Genomic DNA, 16,693 nt, shown 5'->3' on the forward strand with positions numbered 1-16,693 from the left:
CAGGCCTTCATGGTCAAATTTCTGCAAAGAAACCACTACTAAAGGACACCAATAAGAAGAAGAGACTTGCTTGGGCCAAGAAACACTAGAAATGGACATTAGACCGGTGGATATCTGTGGCTACTTTGAAGAATCTGAAATATATCATATATTTTGATTTGTTAAACACTTTTTTGGTTACTACATGATTCCATGTGTATTTCATCGTTTTGATGTCTTCCCTATTGTTCTACAATGTAAAAATAAAGAAAAACCCTTGCATGAGTATGTATCCATACTTTTGACTGGTGCTTTATATTTGAACCTGGTCAAGCAGTTCACTGTGTGCACAGTGCATCTGTGTTGCAGTGACATGTTACTGTAGTTGTTGTGCCATTAGAAGTCTTATAAACCCTCCTCTCCCCTTCTCCTCCAGCTGAGCCATGGGATCCTGCTGGGGGTGGTGGGTTCTGACATCCCCCTGTTGGAGGTAATGAAGCTGGCTCCCAGATATAGGCTGGGTCCCCATGGTTACGCTTTCCTCATCACCAACAATGGGTACATCCTGGCACACCCTGACCTACGACCTCTGGTGAGTCCAACCACTGTAGAGCTTACGCTTGCTTCCGACTATAGTCACTAGTAGGGTTGCATTATTACGGGAACTTTCAATAAATTCTGTGGTTTTCCCGAAATCCCAGTTGGTGGGTTTCCCGGAATCTGGAGGGAATAAGCAGGAATTCCGTAATCCTCCAACCAGGATTTATGGAAAACTAGGGAATTTATTGAAAGTTCCCAAAATGTTGCAACCCTCGTCACTACTAATACTACTACAGTCCCTATTTATAATACTATAGTTAAGACTGCAGTCACCAGTACTACTACCACAGAAAAAACTACTACTAATACTACTACTACTCTGACCTGGTTTCATATACTTTTAGTGTTTATTTTAGGCTGCCTGGACAATTCATTCAACTAATAAACAATAATTATCACACTTCTACACTGTTGCTTTATTTCCATTTGTATTTATAGAGTAAATAATATAGATTTGATGTTGTATAATTCTGAGACAAAAACAGAAAATACAAAAACAGTAGAATAAGATCAATCACAACGAAAGACATTTCACTGAGCAGTGTAAGGCGAGAGAAGCAACTCTGCAACATCCTAAAACATATAGGGATCAGACGCAATCACTTGAACACACACTTCAAACATGTAACCTTATTAGAAGCACGTATAGGATGTTTGTCACACAATATATCCAGTGGACTGTAGCACTCACATGAACACTTATACCTGTAATAAGTTGAGGACAGTTGAGGACTTGTGAGGCATCTGTTTCTCAAACTAGACATTCTAATGCACTTGTCCTCTTGCTCAGTTGTGCACTGGGGCCTCCCTCTCCTCTTTCTATTCTGGTTAGAGCCAGTTTGCGCTGTTCTTTGAAGGGAGTAGTACACAGCATTGTACGAGATCTTCAGTTTCTTGGCAATTTCTCGCATGGACTAGCCTGATGAGTTTCAGAAGAAAGTACTTTGTTTCTGGTCATTTTGAGCATGTAATCGAACCCACAAATGCTGATGCTCCAGATACTCTACTTTATTGCTTCTTTAATCAGAACAACAGTTTTCAGCTGTGATAACATAATTGCAAAAGGGTTTTCTAATGATCAATTAGCCTTTTTAAAAATGTTAAACTTGGATTTGTTAATTAACACAACGTGCCATTGGAACACAGGAGTGATGGTTGCTGATAATGGGCCTCTGTACACCTATGTAGATATTCCATTAAAATCAGCCACTTCCAGCTACAATAGTAATTTACAACATTCACAATGTCTACACTGTATTTCTGATCAATTTCATGTTATTTTAATGGACAAAAAATGTGCTTTTCTTTCAAAAACAAGGACTTTTCTAAGTGACCCTAAACTTTTGAATGGTAGTGTATACACCCACAATTCTACGTTTACAGAGCAGCTCTGCAGTGGCTCTGTTAAAGGTACTCTGGCACAGGTTGAGCTGGACTAGGTGATGATTACTACCAATAGTGGAACTCAGCACCCAGATTAGCTCCAAAGCAAGTCGCACATTCCTGGAAGTTATTATTCTCAGTTAGTGCATGTTGTGGCAAATAAGCACATATATTTCTATGAGGGCCAGAGTCACCTAAGAATTAAAAAACAAAATAGCCATAAAAACACAATATGCCTTGCACCACCCTCCCAAATCACAGTACATAAGAACAGAAGATTGTACAATAAAGGGAACGCTGAGTGTAGCAGATCAACAGGGAACGCTGAGTGTAGCAGAATCAACAGGGAACGCTGAATGTAGCAGATCAACAGGGAACGCTGAGTGTAGCAGATCAACAGGGAACGCTGAGTGTAGCAGATCAACAGGGAACGCTGAGTGTAGCAGATCAACAGGGAACGCTGAATGTAGCAGATCAACAGGGAACGCTGAGTGTAGCAGATCAACAGGGAACGCTGAGTGTAGCAGATCAACAGGGAACGCTGAGTGTAGCAGATCAACAGGGAACGCTGAATGTAGCAGATCAACAGGGAACGCTGAGTGTAGCAGATCAACAGGGAACGCTGAGTGTAGCAGATCAACAGGGAACGCTGAGTGTAGCAGATCAACAGGGAACGCTGAATGTAGCAGATCAACAGGGAACGCTGAGTGTAGCAGATCAACAGGGAACGCTGAGTGTAGCAGATCAACAGGGAACGCTGAGTGTAGCAGATCAACAGGGAACGCTGAATGTAGCAGATCAACAGGGAACGCTGAGTGTAGCAGATCAACAGGAAACGCTGAGTGTAGCAGATCAACAGGGAACGCTGAGTGTAGCAGATCAACAGGGAATGCTGAGTGTAGCAGATCAACAGGGAATGCTGAGTGTAGCAGATCAACAGGGAACGCTGAGTGTAGCAGATCAACAGGGAACGCTGAGTGTAGCAGATCAACAGGGAACGCTGAGTGTAGCAGATCAACAGGGAACGCTGAGTGTAGCAGATCAACAGGGAATGCTGAGTGTAGCAGATCAACAGGGAACGCTGAGTGTAGCAGATCAACAGGGAACGCTGGTTTGTAGCAGATCAACAGGGAACGCTGAGTGTAGCAGATCAACAGGGAACGCTGAGTGTAGCAGATCAACAGGGAACGCTGAATGTAGCAGATCAACAGGGAACGCTGAGTGTAGCAGATCAACAGGGAACGCTGAGTGTAGGAGATCAACGTATTGTTTAGTAAGGTGTAGGACAGCTGCCAGAAGTTTAAGTCTCATCAATCCCATGAGAAGGTAGCTGTTCATTTGCAGAGTTAGGAGGAAAATAGTGAAAAGAATCAGACAGAAACATATTTTCCCTGCAGCAATATGCCACAAATAACAGGCAGATAGATCAAGCACTTATTGGACAGTCGACATGTTGAGATGCTGTGAGATGTAGGAAGAGCATGCAGTATTGTGGGCTTAGGATGTTGGAGGGTGGTGCAAGGCACATTGTGTTTTTAAATTCTTTGTTCTTGTCAGTGACCACACTCAAACAGTCAGTGGCCACGCTCAAACAGTCCAAAGCGTCTAACCTAAAGACCATCTCAATGATCAATTTGCAGATTTTGTGTGGGGTCACTGATTGGTTATTGAACAGAGCATGAATAATTTCATTAAATGGTTAAAGAGCCTCAGATGACAGCCTCATGCTCAACACCTAGAGCAGCACAGTGGAGGGTTGTATTCATTAGTGTACACCGTAGACAAAATGTTTTGCAACAGATAATGAAAACAAGCCTTTCTTATTGGGCAACTTCAGCTTGTCCCTCCCAGGCAACCATAACATGTGATTCTGGGTGCCAAGGTATTTTCTGTTTTATTGAACCTTTACAGTGCCTTGCGAAAGTATTCTGCCCTCTTGAACTTTGCGACCTTTTGCCACATTTCAGGCTTCAAACATAAAGATATGATACTGTATTTTTTTGTGAAGAATCAACAACAAGTGGGACACAATCATGAAGTGGAACTACATTTATTGGATATTTCAAACTTTTTTAACAAATCAAAAACTGAAAAATTGGGCGTGCAAAATTATTCAGCCCCCTTAAGTTAATACTTTGTAGCGCCACCTTTTGCTGCGATTACAGCTGTAAGTCGCTTGGGGTATGTCTCTATCAGTTTTGCACATCGAGAGACTGACATTTTTTCCCATTCCTCCTTGCAAAACAGCTCGAGCTCAGTGAGGTTGGATGGAGAGAATTTGTGAACAGCAGTTTTCAGTTCTTTCCACAGATTCTCGATTGGATTCAGGTCTGGACTTTGACTTGGCCATTCTAACACCTGGATATGTTTATTTTTGAACCATTCCATTGTAGATTTTGCTTTATGTTTTGGATCATTGTCTTGTTGGAAGACAAATCTCCGTCCCAGTCTCAGGTATTTTGCAGACTCCATCAGGTTTTCTTCCAGAATGGTCCTGTATTTGGCTCCATCCATCTTCCCATCAATTTTAACCATCTTCCCTGTCCCTGCTGAAGAAAAGCAGGCCCAAACCATGATGCTGCCACCACCATGTTTGACAGTGGGGATGGTGTGTTCAGCTGTGTTGCTTTTACGCCAAACATAACGTTTTGCATTGTTGACAAAAAGTTCCATTTTGGTTTCATCTGACCAGAGCACCTTCTTCCACATGTTTGGTGTGTCTCCCAGGTGGCTTGTGGCAAACTTTAAACAACACTTTTTATGGATATCTTTAAGAAATGGCTTTCTTGCCACTCTTCCATAAAGGCCAGATTTGTGCAATATACGACTGATTGTTGTCCTATGGACAGAGTCTCCCACCTCAGCTGTAGATCTCTGCAGTTCATCCAGAGTGATCATGGGCCTCTTGGCTGCATCTCTGATCAGTCTTCTCCTTGTATGAGCTGAAAGTTTAGAGGGACGGCCAGGTCTTGGTAGATTTGCAGTGGTCTGATACTCCTTCCATTTCAATATTATCGCTTGCACAGTGCTCCTTGGGATGTTTAAAGCTTGGGAAATCTTTTTGTATCCAAATCCGGCTTTAAACTTCTTCACAACAGTATCTCGGGCCTGCCTGGTGTGTTCCTTGTTCTTCATGATGCTCTCTGCGCTTTTAACGGACCTCTGAGACTATCACAGTGCAGGTGCATTTATACGGAGACTTGATTACACACATTGTATTTATCATCGTTAGTCATTTAGGTCAACATTGGATCATTCAGAGATCCTCACTGAACTTCTGGAGAGAGTTTGCTGCACTGAAAGTAAAGGGGCTGAATAATTTTGCACGCCCAATTTTTCAGTTTTTGATTTGTTAAAAAAGTTTGAAATATCCAATAAATGTCGTTCCACTTCATGATTGTGTCCCACTTGTTGTTGATTCTTCACAAAAAAATACAGTTTTATATCTTTATGTTTGAAGCCTGAAATGTGGCAAAAGGTCGCAAAGTTCAAGGGGGCCGAATACTTTCGCAAGGCACTGTATTTTGACAGTGGGTCATGCTGAGACCAAGGTCTCTTTCACAGATGTGCCCTGTATACACATGAATACACATCAAATACACATAAAAATACACATCAATTACTCTTCGATATACATTATACACATCAAATACACATCAAAATACACATCAATTACACTTCAATGTGAAATCTCAATAATAGTAGAGAGAATGATTTATTTCAGCATTTATTTCTTTCACCACATTCCCAGTGGGTCCGAAGTTTACATGCACTCAATTAGTATTTGGTAGCATTGCCTTTAAATAGTTTAACTTGGGTCAAACGTTTCGGGTAGCCTTCCACAAGCTTTCCACAATAAGTTCGGGGGAATTTTGGCCCATTCCTCCTGACAGAGCTGGTGTAACTGAGTCAGGTTTGTTGGCCTTCTTGCTCGCACACACTTTTTTCAGTTCTGCCCACAAATTTTCTATAGGATTGAGGTCAGGGTTTTGTGATGGCCACTTCAATACCTTGACTTTGTTGTCCTTAAGCCATTTTGCCACAACTTTGGAAGTATGCTTGGGGTCATTGTCCATTGGGAAGACCCATTTGTTAGCAAGCTTTAACTTCTTGACTGATGTCTTGAGATGTTGCTTCAATATATCCACATCATTTTCCCTTCCTCATGATACCATCTATTTTGTGAAGTGCACCAGTTCCTCCTGCAGCAAAGCACCCCCACAACATGATGCTGCCAGCCCAGTGCTTCACGGTTGGGATGGTGTTCTTCTGCTTGCATGCCTCCCCCCTTTTTCCTACAAACATAACGATGGACATTATGGCCAAACAGTTCTATTTTTGTTTCATCAGACCAGAGGACATTTCTCCAAAAAGTATGATCTTTGTCCCCATGTGCAGTTGCAATCCGTAGTCTGGCTTTTTTATGGCGGTTTTGGAGCAGTGGCTTCTTCCTTGCTGAGTGGCCTTTCAGGTTATGTCGATATAGGACTTGTTTTACTGTGGAAATAGATACTTTTGTAGCTGTTTCCTCCAGCATCTTTACAAGGTCCTTTGCTGCTGTTCTGGGATTGATTTGCACTTTTCACACCAAAGTACGTTCATCTCTAGGAGACAGAACGCGTCTCCTTCCTGAGCGGTATGATGGCTACGTGGTCCCATGGTGTTTATACTTGTGTACTATTGTGTGTGCAGATGAACGTGGTACCTTCAGGCATTTGGAAATTACTCCCAAGGATGAACCAGACTGAGGTCTTGGCTGATTTCTTTTGAGGCACTGAGTTTGAAGGTAGGCCTTGAAATACATCCACAGGTATACCTCCAATTGACTCTCATGATGTCAATTAGCCTATCAGAAGCTTCTAAAGCCATGACATAATTTTCTGGAATTTTCCAAGCTATTTAAAGGCACAGTCAACTTAGTGTATGTAAACTCCTGACCCAGTGGAATTGTCATACAGTGAATTATAAGTTAAATAATCTGTCTGTAAACAATTGTTGGAAAAAGTACTTGTGTCATGCACAAAGTAGATGCCTTAACTAACCAACTTGCCAAAACTATAGTCACAAAAAATGTGTGAATTGGTTGAAAAACAAGTCTTAATGACTCCAACCTAAGTCTGTGTAAACCTCTGACTTCAACAGTACACATGAATACTCACATCAATATATAAAAAAACAACACAATCATAGAAACCAAACATGTTATGTGGTCAATAATAAGCCTACTTGTTCCTTTTGGAGCCAGTTGCCATGGAGATGGAGCCTTTGAAGTCAGGATACCATGTCATGGAGATGTCCATCAAACACAGTTGTCCTAAGTGATTGGCTCAGCCTAGAGAATAAACACATATTACAGACAGACAGACAGACAGACAGACAGACAGACAGACAGACAGACAGACAGACAGACAGACAGACAGACAGACAGACAGACAGACAGAAAGACAGAAAGACAGAAAGACAGAAAGACAGAAAGACAGACAGCTGAGGTTCTATATAAAACTTGTATCTGTCCTCTTCCTGATTCTTTTCACCCATGTCATCTTCCTCATCTTCTCCTCTCCTGTCCCACAGTACAAAGAAGGTAAGACGCTGAAGCCCAAGCCTAACTACAACAGTGTGGACCTGGCTGAGGTGGAGTGGGAGGACATAGATGAGATAGTGAGTGGTATATATATTAACAGTAATATTAATACATAGATGAGATGGTGAGTCGTGTATTAGTAATATTAATACATAGATGAGACAGTGGGTAGTATAGTAGTAACAGTAATATTAATACATAGAGGAGACAGTGGGTAGTATAGTAGTAACAGTAATATTAATACATAGAGGAGACAGTGGGTTGTATACAGTAGTAGTAACAGTAATATTATTACATAGAGGAGACAGTGGGTAGTATACAGTAGTAGTAACAGTAATATTAATACATAGAGGAGACAGTGGGTTGTATACAGTAGTAGTAACAGTAATATTAATACATAGAGGAGACAGTGGGTTGTATACAGTAGTAGTAACAGTAATATTAATACATAGAGGAGACAGTGGGTTGTATACAGTAGTAGTAACAGTAATATTAATACATAGAGGAGACAGTGGGTTGTATACAGTAGTAGTAACAGTAATATTTATACATAGAGGAGACAGTGGGTTGTATACAGTAGTAGTAACAGTAATATTAATACATAGATGAGACAGTGGGTTGTATACAGTAGTAGTAACAGTAATATTAATACATAGAGGAGACAGTGGGTTGTATACAGTAGTAGTAACAGTAATATTAATACATAGAGGAGACAGTGGGTAGTATACAGTAGTAGTAACAGTAATATTAATACATAGAGGAGACAGTGGGTTGTATACAGTAGTAGTAACAGTAATATTAATACATAGAGGAGACAGTGGGTTGTATACAGTAGTAGTAACAGTAATATTAATACATAGAGGAGACAGTGGGTTGTATACAGTAGTAGTAACAGTAATATTAATACATAGAGGAGACAGTGGGTTGTATACAGTAGTAGTAACAGTAATATTAATACATAGAGGAGACAGTGGGTTGTATACAGTAGTAGTAACAGTAATATTAATACATAGATGAGGTAGTATAGTAGAAATATTAACACATAGATGAGACAGTGAGTTGTAAAAAAATGTTTCGAAATGCTGTTGAGGGGCCCCCCCAAAATTGACATTTTCCAACAGACATTACCTGCTATGATTATTGCACATATACTGTACATACCATATCACATAACCCACCGACAACACACTGAATGTCTTCAATAGAGCTTGCCAGCTTGTAATCCGATGATTATTTTTTTATCCTTCTGGTTCATTCAGCTATTCCTATGGGGGAAATGAATGGGGGTTTTGGATAAAAGCCGAAAATAAGGTCTGAGGTTAACACAAGCTTAGGAGATCTTATACATTTTGTTCTATGAGATAATATCAGTCAGTTAACATGACCTTTATGAATTATGAAGCCTTTATGTGCTTATTTTGATTACATAACTGCTTAAATCAGAAAAAGTGATGTTAGCTGCTGAAGATTATCTCAGAACAAAACGTAGAAGATTTCCTAAGCCTTTGTTTATCGCAGACCTTATTGCCGCCGTTTATCTAACCCCCCCCCCCCCCCCCCCCCCCCAAAAAAAAACATGAATTTCCCCATAGGCTTTGCCCAACGAGCCATGGCAGAGTTATTGCCTTCCAAAAGATGCCATTACCATTTCTCGCAATACAGTAGAACTCCTTTCTAGGTATGAATCTATATTCATGTATGTTCTGGGCTCTAACAGTGCTGGTTGGGTAATTGTGCTGGTAAGGTAACTGAATTCAAGGTCAACAGTGATTGTGTGCATTATTGTGTGTGTTTTTTCCAGCTAAGGACAGCCATGGTGAAAGGGGAGATGGGCACTCTGTCTTTAAACGTGAGAGCATCAGTGGACAAAGCGGTGAGTGGGACCTTGTGTGTGGGGGGGTTAGATGCGGCTCAATGCCTTATGCCTAAGGGAATATTAATAGTAGTCTCGTACACCCAACCCTAGGCAACAGCAGTGACTAGGTTCTGCTTTCAATGACGGACTCTTTTGGCAACTTCAATAAGTGAAGAAAAATTGTTCCGCGGCGGGTGCTCTTCAGATGGACAACTCTTCTAACAAATCAGGAGGCAGACATGACAGAACGTTGCGATTCAAAACTAGGCAGGCAAAACCTTTGCAGTGGTTCAAGTGAAGGTAGTTGATGCAAATTAGACACTTGCAAAATGCACTCATTAAAAATACCCTCCGTGATCTCCATCTTGCTAGCAATTATTTTGTAATGTATTCAAGCGGATAAGGTAGTGGTGTAGGCAGTGTCGTAGTTCCTCTATGCCAAAATGATGTTCTGTTATGTACAGACGTGTTAAGCCGGAACATTTGAAAATTGTGGGAGTCAACCCGGAGGTCTAGAGACACTATATTGATTCTAACTGTCTCATAACTCAATTCTCATTTTTTCTTCACAACAGAAAAGGCCTTTGTTCTTAACAAATGACTATTTCTACACAACCATCAACGACACCCCATTCAGGTAAGTGTGATGCTATGATAGCGAGTGTGGTATGTAGTCATAGCCCTGTTGCATTGAATAAAGCCAATGAACATCTCACTCACTCCTTTATTGTATGTATTTCCCTCTGCAGTTTTGGTATGGTTCTGACAAGGGGTCACGGACAGCTGATGTTCATGGGGACAGTCTCTGTGGAAGAGGGTAAGTCTCCCCACTCTGCCACTACTGGCCACTCTCTCTGCCTCTCATCTGCCCTGCTCTACTGCTACTGGCCACTCTCTCTGTCTTTCATCTGCCCCACTCTACTGCTACTGGCCACTCTCTCTGTCTCTCATCTGCCCCACTCTACTGCTACTGGCCACTCTCTCTGCTTCTCATCTGCCCTGCTCTACTGCTACTGGCCACTCTCTCTGCCTGTCATCAGCCCCGCTCTACTGCTACTGGCCACTCTCTCTGCCTCTCATCTGCCCCGCTCTACTGCTACTGGCCACTCTCTCTGCCTCTCATCTGCCCCTCTCTACTGCTACTGGCCACTCTCTCTGCCACTCATCTGCCCCGCTCTGCTGCTACTGGCCACTCTCTCTGCCACTCATCTGCCCCGCTCTGCTGCTACTGGCCACTCTCTCTCCCACTCATCTGCCCCGCTCTGCTGCTACTGGCCACTCTCTCTGCCACTCATTTACTGCAGAACAATCTGATTTATTTACTGGTTGCATCCAATCTCCACTCAGGCCTGCATGACCTGACGTCCCCTGATCTATCCATATCCAATGAGTGGTAAGCATAGATAAATACTAACAAATAAAATATTGACTGTAATAGTATAAATGATATATTATTGGACTGTAAATCCTCTAAATGCATTTACTGAAATATAACACTAAATGATAGTGTTGGACTGTAATAATTTCTTGGCCTTAAATGGCCCTCCATGGAGTGAAACCCCCATTGTCTTTCCGTTCAGGACGTATTGTGAGACAGACATTGATCCTCACCACCGCAAATACTCTCAGCTTCAGGCTGTCATTCGCTACCTGCAGGGGAAGGAGCCTGACCTGGAGTGTGAGTACTTTCTCTACAGCCTGCCCCATAGATAAATACTTATACTTATTCAACCACTAACCCTAACCCCAACGCTGATGATATCCTAACGCTGATGTTACCCTAACCCTAACGCTGATGTTGCCCTAACCCTAACGCTGATGTTACCCTAACCCTAACGCTGATGTTGCCCTAACCCAAACGCTGATGTTACCCTAACCCCAACGCTGATGTTACCCTAACCCAAACGCTGATGTTACCCTAACCCCAACGCTGATGTTACCCTAACCCCAACGCTGATGTTACCCCAACCCCAATGCTGATGTTACCCTGACCCCAATGGTGATGTTACCCTGACCCCAACGCGGATGTTACCCTAACCCTAACGCTGATGTTGTCCTAACCCTAACCTCAATGCTGATGTTACCCTAACGCTGATGTTACCCTAACCCTAACACTGATGTTGCCCTAATCCTAACGCTGATGTTCCCCTAACCCAAACGCTGATGTTACCCTAACCCCAATGCTGATGTTCCCTAACCCAAAGCCTGATGTTACCCTAACCCCAACGCTGATGTTACCCTAACCCCAACACTGATGTTACCCTAACCCTAACGCTGATGTTACCCTAACTCTAACACTGATGTAACCCTAACCCCAACGCTGATGGGACCCTAACCCCAAAGCTGATGTGACCCTAACCCTAACGCTGATGTTACCCTAACCCCAACACTGATATTTCCCTATGCCCAACGCTGATGTTACCCTAACCCTAACGCTGATGTTACCCTAACCCTAACGCTGATGTTACCCTAACCCTAACGCTGATGTTACCCTAACCCTAACGCTGATGTTACCCTAACCCCAACGCTGATGTTACCCTAACCCCAACGCTGATGTTACCCTAACCCTAACGCTGATGTTACCCTAACCCTAACGCTGATGTTACCCTAACCCCAACGCTGATGTTACCCTAACCCCAACGCTGATGTTACCCTAACCCTAACGCTGATGTTACCCTAACCCTAACGCTGATGTTACCCTAACCCTAACGCTGATGTTACCCTAACCCTAATGCTGATGTTACCCTAACCCCAACGATGATGTTACCATAACTCTGATGTTACTCTAACGCTGATGTTATCCTAACCCCAATGTTGATGATACCCTAACCCCAATGCTGATGCTACCCTATCCCCAATGCTCATGTTACCCTAACCCCAACGCTGATGTTACCCTAACCCCAACGCTGATGTTACCCTAACCCCAACGCTGATGCTACCCTATCCCCAATGCTCATGTTACCCTATGCCCAACGCTGATGTTACCCTAACCCCAATGTTGATGATACCCTAACCCCAATGCTGATGCTACCCTATCCCCAATGCTCATGTTACCCTAACCCCAACGCTGATGTTACTCTAACGCTGATGTTACCCTAACCCTGATGCTGATGTTAACCTAACCCCAATGTTGATGATACCCTAACCCCAATGCTGATGCTACCCTATCCCCAATGCTCATGTTACCCTAACCCCAACGCTGATGTTACCCTAACCCCAACGCTGATGTTACCCTAACGCTGATGATACCCTAACCCCAATGCTGATGCTACCCTATCCCCAATGCTCATGTTACCCTAACCCCAACGCTGATGTTACCCTAACCCCAATGCTGATGCTACCCTATCCCCAATGCTCATGTTACCCTATGCCCAACGCTGATGTTACCCTAACCCTAACGCTGATGTTACCCTAACCCTAACGCTGATGTTACCCTAACCCCAACGATGATGTTACCATAACTCTGATGTTACCCCAATGCTGATGTTACCCTAACCCCAATGATGATGTTACCCTAACCCCAACGCTGATGTTACCATAACCCCAACGCTGATGTTACCCCAACGCTGATGTTACCCCAACACTGATGTTACCCTAACCCTAACGCTGATGTTACCCCAACCCCAATGCTGATGTTACCCTAACCCCAATGCTGATGTTACCCTAACGCTGATGTTACCCCAACCCCAATGTTGATGTTACCCTAACGCTGATGTTACCCCAACCCCAATGCTGATGTTACCCTAACCCCAATGCTGATGTTACCCTAACGCTGATGTTACCCCAACCCCAATGCTGATGTTACCCTAACCCCAATGCTGATGTTACCCTAACCCCAATGCTGATTTTACCCTAACCCCAATGCTGATGTTACCTAGACCCCAACGCTGATGTTACCCTAACCCCAATGGTGATGTTACCCTCTCCCCCAACGCTGATGTTACCCTAACGCTGATGATACCCTAACCCCAACGCTGATGTTACCTTGACCCCAACGCTGATGTTACCCTAACCCCAATGGTGATGCTACCCTCTCCCCCAATGCTGATGTTACCCTGACCCCCAACACTGATGTTACCCTAACCCCAACGGTGATGTTACCCTAACTCTGATGTTACCCAAACCCCAATCCTGATGTTACCCTGACCCCAACACTGATGTTACCCTAACCCTGACCCTAACATCTGTATTGTGGATCCCCAGGAAGACTTGCCTGTGCGAGGTCATCAGCTAATGGGGATAATAGAGATTATTATTAAGACATAATATAAGTATATTATCTGCTAAACTTCAAGTTTATGTTGACTGAGTGTCTGTGACTCCCAGGTGACGAGGTGCTGCTGCAGCAGACTCTGTTTGATGCCGTAGTGACAGCCCCCTTAGAATCCTACTGGCAGGCCATCATGCTCAATGCATCTGGGTAAGACTACAAAATGATATGTTTTTCACTCCTTTCCTTTTATGTTAGCTAGTGGATGTGTGTGTGTTGTGTGTTTTCTGCGCGCTTATGTGTGTGGATGTGTATTTGAGTGCATTAAATACCAATCTGTGTATTTGTGTGTGTTCAGGATGGAGATGGGTGTGGAGACAGCCTTTCTGGGAACCCGCTCTGGCCTTATCCGGCTTACCAGATACACTGGCATAGAGACCAGGGTCGCCAAGTGAGTCACACTACCCCAGAGTTATCCCATTACAGACTACATTAGCCCTGCAGAGTTAACACATTACAGACTATATTATCCCTACAGAGTTAGCCCATTACAGACTATATTATCCCCACAGAGATAGCCCATTACAGACTACATTATCCCTACAGAGTTAGCCCATTACAGACTATATTATCCCTACAGAGTTAGCCCATTACAGACTATATTATCCCCACAGAGATAGCCCATTACAGACTACATTATCCCTACAGAGTTAGCCCATTACAGACTATATTATCCCCACAGAGTTAGCCCATTACAGACTACATTAGCCCTACAGAGTTAGCCCATTACAGCCTACATTAGTCCTACAGAGTTAGCCCATTACAGACTATATTATCCACACAGAGTTAGCCCATTACAGACTACATTAGTCCTACAGAGTTAGCCCATTACAGACTATATTATCCCCACAGAGTTAGCCCATTACAGACTATATTATCCCCACAGAGTTAGCCCATTACAGACTACATTAGTCCTACAGAGTTAACCCATTACAGCCTACATTAGTCCTACAGAGTTAGCCCATTACAGACTATATTATCCCCACAGAGTTAGCCCATTACAGACTACATTAGTCCTACAGAGTTAACCCATTACAGCCTACATTAGTCCTACAGAGTTAGCCCATTACAGACTATATTATCCCCACAGAGTTAGCCCATTACAGACTACATTAGCCCTACAGAGTTAGCCCATTACAGCCTACATTAGTCCTACAGAGTTAGCCCATTACAGACTATATTATCCCCACAGAGTTAGCCCATTACAGACTACATTAGCCCTACAGAGTTAGCCCATTACAGCCTACATTAGTCCTACAAAGTTAGCCCATTACAGACTATATTATCCCCACAGAGTTAGCCCATTACAGCCTACATTAGTCCTACAGAGTTAGCCCATTACAGACTATATTATCCCCACAGAGTTAGCCCATTACAGACTACATTAGTCCTACAGAGTTAACCCATTACAGCCTACATTAGTCCTACAGAGTTAGCCCATTACAGACTATATTATCCCCACAGAGTTAGCCCATTACAGACTACATTAGTCCTACAGAGTTAACCCATTACAGCCTACATTAGCCCTACAGAGTTAGCCCATTACAGACTACATTAGTCCTACAGAGTTAGCCCATTACAGCCTACATTAGTCCTACAGAGTTAGCCCATTACAGCCTACATTAGCCCTGCAGAGTTAGCCCATTACAGACTATATTATCCCCACAGAGTTAGCCCATTACAGACTACATTAGCCCTACAGAGTTAGCCCATTACAGCCTACATTAGTCCTACAGAGTTAACCCATATTACAACCTACATTAGCCCTACAGAGTTAGCCCATTACAGCCTACATTAGCCCTACAGTGTTAGTCCATATTACAACCTACATTAGTCCTACAGAGTTGGTCCATATTACAGCCTGTGTCCTTTGAGCAGGAAAGTATTCACTAGGAACCAAATGAAAGAAACAGGCAGTCAGTACCAGAACTTGTCCAATATGAAACACTTGTTTTTCCTTTGCAAAAGTTTTGCTACAGTTTGCGCTAATGAATAGGTCTCAGGAGTTTGCTCTAAACTCTCTTAACTACTTCCTGCTCTACAGAAAGTTCTTGACTCCAGCTGATAAGGACAACCTGTTTACCGTGGACCATTTCCCCCTGTGGTACCGCCTGGCCATGGAGAACCCCCCTGGACGCTTCATCTACTACATCCCTGTGGAGGACAAAGACAACAGAGACAAGACAGGTACCATCCCTATCATCCAGGGTTGAGGTCCATCCCTAGCCTAGTCCCAGATCGGTTTGAGCTGTGTTGGCAATGCTTGCTGTGACAATGACACTAGGAGTTGGCAAGACAACACAAACAGACCTAGCATCAGTCTAGTGAATTACGTCTTCTACCAAGTCAATTTAGGAATTGAATGGAGAAATTTGAGAAATTCCATGTACAGCTCCAACTGGCTGAAATTGACCTCAACTCTGATAATATTTGATTATTCCAATTGACATGATGTTATAACAGAACAGCGGTGAGTTTCCCCAAAACATAATGATAATCTTTAGCACTAAGAGAATCTGAAGTCTACTGGTAACTTCGGCAACGGACCAACGATGCTCTTATTGCTAAAGACAATCATTATGTTTTGGGGAAAATCAACCCAGACCTACAGAAGCTCAAAGATTGTGTTAGACTGATTGTTGATTGGTTGATCATCTTGTGACAGGGGTGTCAAAGTATGTCATAGCCGCCACAGCTGTGACTGTGTCATCGGGAGGCAAGATGGCCATGGCTGGAGGTAAGCTTCTGACTTTTACTTTCTCTGAAATGTCGAGCTGCTTAACACTCATCCTGGAGGCGTTAATGCCTCTTGTGGCTTCTACGTGTATTGAATTGTCCATAACTTTAGTAGTATTCTGTGGTGCTACTGCTAAATGTTTGACACACTTTTGGCTTGTGGCGAGGGAAGCGCTCCATGTGTCTTGAGAAGGTCCCTAGAAGAAGAGGGTTACTGTTAAGTGTATGTGATGGTTTTCACTAGAGGTCGACCAAATATGATTTTTCAACGCCGATACCGATTATT

The 16,693-nt window shown here is 43.0% G+C and overlaps 1 protein-coding gene across 1 annotated transcript in view; it reads left to right on the forward strand.

Moving 5' to 3' along the window:
* Positions 1–16,693, forward strand: part of LOC110522741 (voltage-dependent calcium channel subunit alpha-2/delta-4-like) — a 68,011-nt gene that overhangs the window by 14,683 nt on the left and 36,635 nt on the right. The window contains exons 13-23 of the mRNA XM_036968581.1: positions 416–571; positions 7,537–7,623; positions 9,348–9,419; positions 9,977–10,038; positions 10,151–10,218; positions 10,749–10,794; positions 10,982–11,079; positions 13,728–13,821; positions 13,970–14,062; positions 15,716–15,858; positions 16,337–16,408. Of these exons, the coding sequence (XP_036824476.1) occupies positions 416–571; positions 7,537–7,623; positions 9,348–9,419; positions 9,977–10,038; positions 10,151–10,218; positions 10,749–10,794; positions 10,982–11,079; positions 13,728–13,821; positions 13,970–14,062; positions 15,716–15,858; positions 16,337–16,408 (991 nt within the window). The remainder of the gene's footprint in view (positions 1–415; positions 572–7,536; positions 7,624–9,347; positions 9,420–9,976; positions 10,039–10,150; positions 10,219–10,748; positions 10,795–10,981; positions 11,080–13,727; positions 13,822–13,969; positions 14,063–15,715; positions 15,859–16,336; positions 16,409–16,693) is intronic.

This window comes from Oncorhynchus mykiss, chromosome 30 (assembly GCF_013265735.2).
Source record: "Oncorhynchus mykiss isolate Arlee chromosome 30, USDA_OmykA_1.1, whole genome shotgun sequence".
Lineage (NCBI taxonomy): Eukaryota > Metazoa > Chordata > Actinopteri > Salmoniformes > Salmonidae > Oncorhynchus > Oncorhynchus mykiss.